Genomic DNA, 11,154 nt, shown 5'->3' with positions numbered 1-11,154 from the left:
ATGCAGGCTGAGGTCTACGAACTCTTGTTTATCTTGTCTGCTTGCTGAATTTTTGGTAAAAAATGTTTTGAGAAGGAAGGAAATATGTTGATGTGACCTTGATGTGGAGTCACAGTGCAGTATGTACAGTTGTAAGGTAGAGGTTATGATACTGCTGAATCAGCAGTTACTATACAATATGTATATGTCAGATTAAGTTAGATGGAGGTCTTGTGTTTCAGAGGAGAGCATGTTAAAGAACCAACCACGCTAGTAAAAAATTTAAGGGATTCTTCCCAGTGTGATTAAATAAAATAAATCTGTCCAGTTATGCACCTAATGTACTGTTCAGTACAAACCTGGTGTGTTATTATGCCATAACTGGTATGCAGTACACACAAACCCTGTATACGTGACTTCATGTGTCTCCTGTTGGTTGCCTCAGGTCGGGAAGGATGGGGTCGGCTGGGTCGAGGGGGTGGTGGCGGCGGTCGGGGCATGCGTGGGGGACACTGGTCCGGACCCAGGGAAAAGGACAACAACCAGAGGTGAGCAGACTGGTTACGTCTCTTGAATACTTTTTGAATCTATTATTGCAAAACATGTTGACATTGATGTTGATATGAAATACAGAAAGAAAAGCACAGCTTCTGTTAGTAAATAAGAAATACTAAGTTCCTTTACATGTAAACTTTTAGCATCAACTCTCATAATTCTACCGGGTGCCAATTATATAATACCGCCCCATAAAAAAATTGTTAGTAGACTCGACCTGGCGTTCTCAAGATTGTCTTGAAGATACAACTATCTGAAGTGTACAAATATATAAAACACAGGATTATTGATGCTACATTGGTAAATCTCTTTAAATCACTTTAAAGTCATGTACATATACATGTATTTTCCATGTGGCTGTAATATGGCATCAGGTAGAATTATGAGAGTTGATGTTATGCATTAGCAAGGTTGACATTGAAAAAATTCAGGATGGGACTTATGATGTAATCATCATCATCATCTGGGCATCCTGGTTGCACGATTGAACATGACTGTCTCCCTCCATCCATCCCTATCCTTGATAGCCTTGGGCAAATCTTTCACTGAGCAGAAAGCATCTTCGCAAAGCATACTCGTAGATGAGTTTTACGTGGTCTTCCTACACTTGCCCATCCATGATGTAATGTAATGCTGTATCTGTGTCCTTCCAGGTTCCTGCCACCTCCCAGTCCAGGATACAGCAGGGGCAGAGACAGACATGCCAGGTCCTTCACTAGATAGAACCTGCCTTCAAGGTCACACATGGGGGAGGGGGGCGGCCACACAATCTCTCAACACTTACCACATACTCCTCAAACTTTGTGCATCTGTCAAGGAAAACCCATGGAAGGGACCCTGGTGCAACCTGGATTTTGGAGGAAGGACTTTTTTCGTTTGAAGAGAGAAATATCACAAGGAACTGAGAACTGTCACAAGTCTAAGAATTTAGGTGTCATTGACGTCTAAGAGTTGGCTAACGTTACTGCTGTGGTGTGTGTTATAACATGGCCACAGACTACATGATATCATAACCATGTTGATATGGGAATTCATATGGACATGTCGTACAACAATAAACACAAGTGGGCTGCCTAAAGTAGTAGTTACATTCTCTAATAGTCTCTCACAGATATCAGAATCTACAGCAGTGGTGCCTTGATGAATGGAATGTCTACTGCTGGAGAAAGGGTGTTATAATGATCTCACTATGGATGTATATGGTATGAAACACATTGAATTTCATGTTACATGTAACAGCACTGCTAGTGCACTCTCTGTTGTCAGTACTTTCACAGATACAATGTATATTACATGTACAATGGTGGTGACACAATGATACACTCAGAAACCCAAGACGATTTCCCCTTCAACCAAGCTAGCTTCATCCTTCATTCTACCAAGTGATGAAAACTGGTTGCTATTGATGGACAAAGATTGTGGCCATAATCTGTCTTCTTAATGGACAAAAGTGTCTTTTTGATATGAAAAAGATGAGAGTTTGGCCAAATCACGCCAGGAGTTGAGCATTTGTTTACTGTGATGACAGAATAAAATCTAAGGCCAGGGAAAACCCTGGTTAAGACTTGGATTGCAATTTGCTCAAAAGAAAAGGTATTCCCGTATGATCACAGTGTGATTAGCATTCGCAACATCACTCACATGTACATGCATGTACCAATGCTTAGTGGTCACTGACAAAAATTTACAGACACAAAATATGAATTTAAGATATGGATATTTAACACCAGGAAGCCTAGCTTTGCTTTAATGATTTCTTCACTTTTAGGCTATTAGAAAATAATTTCATGACGTGTACTTACAAAACAACATGTTCAAAATATAATTTCCTGTTTTTTTGTATGATTTACTTTGATTCATTGTAAAGAGTGAACAGTGTTTATCAACTGTGCACTGGTAGATTTGCAAAGTTTGTTCAAGATTGCAGGACACTTGTATATGCAGTATACATGTATATGGGCACATGTACCCCGAATTGGAACGTACAAAGTTTCTTTTTTTTCCACAAGTTTGACACCAAGGAGCAGACAGACTCCAATAAACTATATCAGACTAACAGGACTAGTTGTCTTCTTCCTTTGTTGTGATATGTAAATCTCCAAGTAGATGTAAGGATGCAACAGTTTATTAAGTGGAAGAAATTCCTGGCAATAATAACAATTACGTGTGTATTTAGAATTGACTTACTCCAGCATTATTTTGAAACTGTAGACTTTAAAATCTTCATACAATAAAGTCTTCATACCTAGGCACAAGGCAATGGGATTTAGTTAACTTCATCCCCTTTTGCATCACACCCACCCAATACTTCACTCCCTTGGGATAAAGCAACAACTCAATGCTTTACCTTGCGTTGCAATGGCGCCCCTCAACGGAACGTGCAAAAATTGCATTATGCTTACACTTCAAAGGGCCGTTATCGCTACGTGACAAGGACGCCGAATTGCAGAACAGATAGGAACTGCAGCATACATTGATCAGTATAACATTGAACATCTTATAGACTTTGCCAAATTTTAAAGGATGTCAACATAGTGTCAGTAACGATGTAGATGCTTCTAGGTTCTTAGCACCTTTCCCTGAGGTAGGCTCCTAGGTGTTCGATGAAGATAAACAATGAATCAGTGACTTATTGCTGAGCTGAAGCCCTTTTCTAAAAAAGACGATCGATGAGATTACCAGATAAGTCCATGAAAACTGGGTAACTTTTTTGAACAGAATGTTTTGTTGCAAATTCATGCCCATGGGGCTAATTGCAAGTGAATAAAATTAAATACGTTCTAACATGAAGTGATTGTGAATAATCTAAATTCTACCAGGCAAAGATGAAGTGATTGAATGTACGGTATAACTTTATTTTAAAGTTATAGAAACAAGGTGATTGTGAGAGGAACGCCTCCTATCAGTCACAGTTACTGTTTAGCACACACAAAGTGCGTGAAAACATGGCTTCTAGAATGAAAGTCTTTTTCGAGAAACTGTCTTTATACATTTGTTATCTTTGATACTATGTCATAGACAGTTCTGGCTCTTTTTCGAACCGCAGTTCAGCAAGGACGTCCGACGACGACTATAGATAATAGTCAATAATCAGACAAAAAGATGACATGGAACTCGCTTCAAAAGATGCAGCAACCGTAGTTTCACTTTATTTGTAATTTTCACATGTGAGTGCTCAACACGCTGCGAAGGAGATAGAACAATATTTGCCCACCGATACCTTACAATCAAAGGAAGTTACGTGCCAAAACATTTGACCAATTCAAAAGACTGAAGACATTTTTTTTTACTTTTAAGTAAAACAACATATTTCAGGCAACAAATAACGTAATGTTTACAACATTGTATTTTTCTATTTCTTTTATGTAAAAAAAAAACTAGCACAAACCACTTTGAAAACTTTTCATTTGCTTCACAACGTCCAGGTGGCAAACTTAAAACAACTTATGGCTTGAACAACCAAATGTACTCCCGGTTTGCTTTGACTTCTAAAAGTCGAACGAAATTAACAGTATAAAACCGTGCATATTTGTAAAATTACATATAACGTTACGTCCATTTCTTGTATAAAGTTTATCGTTTATAAAATCCAACAGTGAGTATCGAAAAACAAGTTTTACGGCTCTTTCAAGCCCAGCCACTCCCCGGCCTTATCCCAGCTGTTCATCCTGGATCGCTGCAACTTCTGTGTAGTCTTCTCCCGATTCTCCTGCATAGGCGGGAAACAAAAGTCATTAGTTTCCCCCAACGTTTATCTTAGCCTCTTTCAAATCTTTAGGAACACACATTACAAGCCACAGACTGTTAGAAAACGTTATTTTCTCTTGGTTGGTCCTAGTTGCAATACAACACAGAATTCTGTCCTTCTTGTCTTTATTTCAACAGTAGCGAGTGCACTGAGAAACTCACCTTCCTGCGTTCAGCTGCTAACTTTTGCTGTTCCTCCAGGTCTTCCGCGGTGGTCCTCTTCGCGACTCGTTCTCTCCTCCTGTTCAGACGTTTCTCCAAAGCCTGCGCCTTCTCCGAGTCCCGGGGAACGATGGCGTCCGTGTCGCTGACAGTGGAGATGAGAAAGGCAGTGCTCTTGCGCTCCTTGGCGGCTGCTTTGGCCTTCATCTTCGCTCTCCTCTCTGCAAGTCTACGAGACCTCTCAGCCAACATCTCCTGTTCAGGCAGATACACGCAAAGCGAATTCACCATTACAGATAGCTTCAAGACTTGAACTGTGCAAACAATCTAGTTTTATCTCCTTTAACTTGTATTAGCCTTTTTTTCTTATTCAATGTATGATTACATTTTTTTTAGATTTCTGTGAAAAAATGTTGACTTATTCACTTCTATAGACACTCATAAATGTAGGCAATGCATATGTATACATTTGTCTGTTTTTATGTACTGTATGTAGTTGTAATAGACCCTACGAAAGTCGCTGTATTTTTGTTGTGTCAATAAAGATTTCTATGATATGATATGATATAACCTACCTCTCGTCTCTTGGCAGCGTCGCCGAGTTGCTGTCTCAGCTGGGTGCGTGATCCCGCGGGCTCCTTCTTGACCCGTTCTCGTCTCTCCTGGAGAGTTTCCTCCAGCTTCGCAAGCTTTACTGGGCGGCGTGCGGGCGCGTCGGGCTCGGAGGCGGGCTTGTCTAGCGGCACCTGGAAAGCGATTGACTCGTCCCGGGTGTTGAGGGGCAACACACCGTCTTTACGGAGTTCAGCAAGGACGTCGGCCGACGACTTGCTTGGTCTCGGGAGGGACATTGGAGGTTGGTTGGTCAGAACCGGACATTCTGGAACAATTCATAGAATATGGGAAACTGTAGTTAATGGTGGTCGTAGCATATTTTACGGCGACAAATACGATCTTGTAGAAGCAGTTTATAGGATGTGATAGGATGGCAATGGGTTTAACCCCCACTTTCTATCAGAAACTTACCACAAGCCCATTTTGACTGAAAAAGAAAACAACTTGACACAATGACCGCATTTTTATATAATTCCGTGCGATGATTACAATAAACAAAAACAATAAACAGAAAACATCGTTAACCCAGTGTCCTATACCGCACGGACTCACCAGTGGTCCAGCGGACCATCTCCTCCTCTCCCGGTGCTGGTTCTTCCTCATCTCCATCCTCCACAGGGGACACCTTGTTTTTGGAGCTGCAGGAGCAAAAACAGCTCGAAAGTGTAAGAATAAAATCCCACATTATGCGCGTGTAGTCGTCACGACTCTGTGATCAGTGACTATAACACTCAGTGGAACAGCGGAACTTTGTTTTTCTAAACGAAGCTAGGCAACTTTTATAACGTCACAACTGATGGGAAAGTATGGAATGTTCGACTATGGGACAAGACGAGGGGGTGTTGTATAGTCAACTTGTAAGTAAAGTTGATAAAATACAATCGTTCTGAACCCGTTTAATCATTTTAGCTCTCAAAAATTGGCGTAACAGCGGACGAGCCGTCTAACTACGTGTAACGTTAAAGCAAATTGATGGGAAGCTATGGGATGTTCTAATCATAAAAGGCTAGAATAGCGGATGCGGAAGATATAGTATAACGTTAAAGCGTTATCAGGACCAGCAGTAAAGACTAGAGTAGAGTAGAGGAGTATCAGCCGGGTAGTAGTGTCGACTCCAGTTTGGGCTGCTCTTCAATTCAGGATACTGACATTGTCGGTCTTAGGGGATGATCCAGTGCCCTGTAGTGATAGACGATCAGCGAAGACCCTGTAGTGATAGACGATCAGCGAAGACTGATATGCGGCGAGGATGAGAGTGAGTGAGTGAGTGAGTGAGTGAGTGAGTGAGTGAGTGAGTGAATGAGTGAGTGAGTGAGTGAGAGTGGGTCATAGACGACAGGATGTCCTTTCATGAACTCATCAAATCCACCCTCACACTCAGGGTTGACATCGCGGCAAAGCCTAACGATATCACCCCTGACAAATCAGCCAGGGTATTTGGGTATTTGGGGCGCCCTGCTTATGAATATTAATGAGCTTGCCTGATTTGTCGCGGGCCAATCAGCGACCGGATTGCAAGTTTCGAACAAACAGCGTACGGCGCGGCGTGTACAAAGATCTGTATTTCTTTGCGTGATGGTAATGTTTTTTTTATCGTATGCTAGGTCGGTACATATATACGGTGATGCCGTGGTTACCCTATACCCACAGAACCGACAAATGTTAAATTTGGTACCTGATAAAGACGTCTGGACGCTGAAAGAACGTTACGCCGGTACTGTTATCTTGCTCGTGAATATTAATGAGTCGCCTTATATGGCGCCTTTCCGAGCTTCCGACAACAAGAAGCCAAATACCCAAATACCCTGGCTGATTTGTCAGGGGTGATATCGTTAGGCTTTGCCGCGATGTCAACCCTGAGTGTGAGGATGATCAAATCTTGCTTTAAAGATGTTCACCGTTGGTTCCGTCACCACTTCTTCAGGGAGACTGTTCCACCAACTGACGTCACGATTTGTAAAGGAGAATAGCCGCATGTTTGTTCTCGCTAGGGTTGTTTTTAATTTCAACTGGTGACCTCTCGTTCTTGTTTCTGCAGACATGTGAACTAAACATGAAGTTTCATACAGACTAAATAGAAAAGGCGACCACTTTCACGCTCCGTTTTGTATGGCTGTAAAACTGTAGGATAGAAAGCTTCGCCAAAGTGGAGAACTCAAACGAGAAAAGAAAGTGTTCATATTTTATTATTTTCTTTTGAAACATATACAGTATAGATGCAACACCCCTAGTCTTGTCCTATAGTCGAATATTCCATCCTTTGCCATTAGTTGTGACGTTCAACGGGAAAATATGGAATGTTCGACTATGGGACAAGACGAGGGGGTTAAGTAAAGTCAAGTTGTAAGAAAAGTTAATAAAATCAATATTTCTGATCTAGTTTAATCAACTTAGCTCGAAAATTGACGCGACATTGGACAGCCCTTCTAACTACATGTAAATTGATGGGAAGCAATGGACGTATGTTTTTTTTTCTTGTAGAACATATATACCTTTACAATACAGCACCCCTCGTCTTGTACCATAGTCGAACATTCCATACTTTCCCATCAGTTGTGACGTTATAAAAGTTGCCTAGCTGCGTTTAGAACAACAAAGTTCCACTGTTCCACTGAGTGTTATAGTCACTGATCACAGAGTCGTGACGACTACACGTGCATAATGTGGGATTTTATTCTTACACTATCGAGCTGTTTTTGCTCCTGCAGCTCCAAAAACAAGGTTGCAGACTGGGCGGCGATTTGTTTTCAGAGAAAGCTGAAGGGGGCGTATCGAAACAAAACCATATACAAGGAGGTGGGAGCCGAAAGGGTATGTAAAAAACTGGAAACAGTGCCGCACGAAAGTGAAAAACTTTAGGAATAAGTACAAGCTTTTCAGTAAACTACAAGGAATGTAGCTTTAACCAGATTGCAGTTTGGACGCGATTTCCAACGCGCACTGTCGAACTCGCGTTCGATCGAACCAGGTCTGTGGTATGCGACTTGACCGAATCCGACTTGCAAGGCTTAGTATGAACGGGGTCATATGCTACGACCACCATTGACTACAGTTTCCCATATTCTATGAATTGTTCCAGAATGTCCGGTTCTGACCAACCAACCTCCAATGTCCCTCCCGAGACCAAGCAAGTCGTCGGCCGACGTTCTTGCTGAACTCCGTAAAGACGGCGTGTTGCCCCTCAACACCCGGGACGAGTCCGTCGCTTTCCAGGTGCTGCTCGACAAGCCCGCCTCCGAGCCCGCACGCCGCCCAGTTAAGCTTGCGAAGCTGGAGGAAACTCTCCAGGAGAGGCGCGAACGGGTCAAGAAGGAGCCCGCGGGATGACGCACTCAGCTAAGACAGCAACTCGGCGACGCTGCCAAGAGACGAGAGGTGGGTCATATAACGTTATCATATCATAGATTGCATTACATAAACATCACATTACATCATACATCATTGAACAACGAGGTAGTGGATCATCAACATAGAAATTTTAGAACTTCTGATGCTAACCATACATTTATTAAGAAAAATAGACGAAAAAGAAACAACAATAGGTTGTTGGCACAGTTGAAGTCTTGAAGCTATCTGTGATTATAGCGAAATCTGTTTGCGTGTAACGTTATCTGTCTGAACAGGAGATGTTGGCTGAGAGGTCTCGTAGACTTGCAGAGAGGAGAGCGAAGATGAAGGCCAAAGCATCCGCCAAGGAGCGCAAGAGCACTGCTTTTGTCATCTCTTCTGTCAGCGACACGGACGCCATCGTTCCCCGGGACTCGGAGAAGGCGCAGGCTTTGGAGAAACGTCTGAACAGGAGGAGAGAACGAGTCGCAAAAAGGTCCACAGCGGAAGACCTGGAGAAGCAACAGAAGTTAGCAGATGAACGCAGGAGGGTGAGTTTCTCAGTGCATTCGCTACTGTTGAAATATAGACAACAGGGACAGAATTCTGTGTTGTATTGCAACTGGGAGCAACAACTTGTTTTTTCTGACGGTCTGTGTGTTCCTAAAGATTTGAAGGAGGCTTAAATAAACTTTTGGGTAATTCTTTATCTTTGTTGCCCCCCTATGCAGGTGAATAGGGAGGAGTTTGTACAGAAGTGCAAACGATCCAGCATGACCAGCTGGGATAAGGCCGGGGAGTGGCTTGGCTTGAAAGACCCGTAAAAAAACCTTGTTTTTCCACACACCATGTTTTAAAAGTCAGTTGCGTTATCTGCAGTCTGATAGATGTTACCAGAAAAATAAACGAATGTGAAAAAAAAATACTACGTTCTTATGAGTATATGTTGGCCAAATGTTTTGAAAAGCGTTTACAAAAACCCTCTGTTGATTGTAAAGTTTCAGCAGGTATAAATATTGTTCTATCTCATTCACAGCAATGTAACGTTATATTGTACAAAACTGCAAATAAAGTTTAACTACAGTTTCTGCAAGTTTCAATACGAGTCCCTTGTCATACTTTATTTGATCTTTCTCTATGATACTGATAGTTTCGGAAGGTCTTCCTAGATCCTTGTAATGGTCATGAGAAGTCTCGGGACTGGCGTAAGACATTTAAATCTATTACACCTAACTTTAACCATTAGGATCCAGAGCTAGAGACTAAACTCAGTTATTCCAGGTTCTTCCCGTTACTGTGGAGTTGCCCTCCCGTCTATAGAAATTGTGCGTCGCACTAGGGGGTTACGTAGTGGGATTTTGGTACCTCAAGAAGTAGCCTGGATTCCAGGCTCAGCTGGTTTGTGTAGGCACTGGAAACAGTCTGGTAACCAGGCTACTCAAGGAGGCTTAATCAAACTTACCTAACTCACTGGTTATCTCCAAGCAGATGTTGTTAAATCTTTGTTTAATTATATGTAGCTGCCCTTCTGTAAACAACTGACGGAAATGGGGCAGCTAGGAAAAGTCTAGCCTCCCTCAACATCTGCTTTGAGATTAACTCAGCTCCAATCAGAAAGCTTTACAGACAAGAACAGACCAGACCAGCTATCCAATCAGAAAGGTTTACAGATAAACTACAGGAACAGACCAGACCAGTTATCCAATCAGAATTACTAGAAAGGTTTACAGATAAACTACACTAACAGACCAGACCAGTTATCCAATCAGAAAGGTTTACAGATAAACTACGTATACACTAACAGACCAGACCAGTTATCCAATCAGAAAGGTTTACAGATAAACTACAGGAACAGACCAGACCAGTTATCCAATCAGAAAAGAAATAGTTTATTGATCCATTTCAGTAAAATGTACAACTTTATAAAGAAAGAAAACAATGGGAAAGGAAATTGTAGTTGAAACTCATCAAACTGAATGCATTTAATATTGCAAATGTGATATTGATAATTCTCTAACATGTCACCGACATTGGAATTCTTGTAACACTAGAATAGCTTTGCTATGACCATATCACTCCTATCTTTCATAACATTTCAAAGTAATTTCTCTAACAAAGTGGCTTAAAATGTTTCTACAGAGATCTACAGACTGTTCCAAAAGTAGGTGGATGATGGTGTATTTTTTCACCCAAATAATTAATTTTTTGCTCAGGGTTGCAAAGCTTTGGTTTTCCCTGGGCTTTTCTAAGGTACACCCGGAAAGATTATGGAACAGTCCAAAGACACAAAAGTTAAGATAACAAGCTGATAGTATAAGGCACCAAGACGTCTTTGCATATATGGTTTCATCCACTCTTGTATTCCATGGGTAACTTATTGCAAGTTTGTAAGACTAATATTGTTAATGTCTGACAGTGAAAATTACATAGTCCCATATAAATTGTACTACATGCTATCTTCTTGTGTTTACCTCTGAGTTATGGACAATAAGCTAGTTAACAGTTTAAAATGCACATGTTCAGTGTTATGTATTGTTTCAAAGTTGAAGGCCCCTTTGACATAAACAAACATGTACAATGTATGTACAAGACCTGTTTACAAGTGAGGTGACCTCACCTTTGACCTTGTGCATGTGCAATTCAAACCATGAAATAGCTTATTTGTAGATATGACATTTCCACGTGTAGCATCATCTGTAGCTGTATCTGAATCTATACCTTTATCAGTAATGGTTTGAGTTAGAAATCGTTCGCAAAATATTCCCAAAT

At 41.4% G+C, this 11,154-nt stretch overlaps 2 protein-coding genes across 8 annotated transcripts in view; one reads left to right on the top strand and one right to left on the bottom strand.

The window, feature by feature from the left end:
* Positions 1-1,400, top strand: part of LOC118416986 (protein virilizer homolog) — an 82,494-nt gene extending 81,094 nt beyond the window's left edge. For all 7 annotated transcript variants that reach the window (XM_035822284.1, XM_035822288.1, XM_035822286.1 and 4 more), the window contains 2 exons: positions 425-527; positions 1,188-1,400. In XM_035822284.1, the coding sequence (XP_035678177.1) occupies positions 425-527; positions 1,188-1,257 (173 nt within the window). In that variant the 3' untranslated portion in view covers positions 1,258-1,400. The remainder of the gene's footprint in view (positions 1-424; positions 528-1,187) is intronic.
* Positions 1,401-4,396: 2,996 nt separating this feature from the next.
* Positions 4,397-5,839, bottom strand: LOC118416997 (actin cytoskeleton-regulatory complex protein PAN1-like). Its single transcript, XM_035822314.1, has 3 exons — positions 5,611-5,839; positions 5,019-5,323; positions 4,397-4,698 (listed from the first exon to the last, which is right to left on the bottom strand). The coding sequence occupies exons 1-3, from the start codon at positions 5,741-5,743 to the stop codon at positions 4,408-4,410; spliced, it is 729 nt and encodes a 242-aa protein (XP_035678207.1). The 5' UTR covers positions 5,744-5,839; the 3' UTR covers positions 4,397-4,407.
* Between the last annotated feature and the right edge of the window lie 5,315 nt (positions 5,840-11,154).

This window comes from Branchiostoma floridae, chromosome 6 (assembly GCF_000003815.2).
Source record: "Branchiostoma floridae strain S238N-H82 chromosome 6, Bfl_VNyyK, whole genome shotgun sequence".
In the NCBI taxonomy this organism is placed as follows: Eukaryota; Metazoa; Chordata; class Leptocardii; order Amphioxiformes; family Branchiostomatidae; genus Branchiostoma; species Branchiostoma floridae.
This window is presented reverse-complemented; position numbering and strand designations above follow the sequence as displayed.

Coding starts and splice junctions, on each gene's coding strand:
- LOC118416997 (XM_035822314.1), bottom strand. CDS start 5,743: ATGTGGGATTTTATTCTTACACTTTCGAGCTGTTTTTGCTCCTGCAGC. Junction 5,324..5,610: donor GATGGTCCGCTGGACCACTG/GTGAGTCCGTGC, acceptor GAATTGTTCCAG/AATGTCCGGTTCTGACCAAC. Junction 4,699..5,018: donor ACGCTGCCAAGAGACGAGAG/GTAGGTTATATC, acceptor CTGCCTGAACAG/GAGATGTTGGCTGAGAGGTC.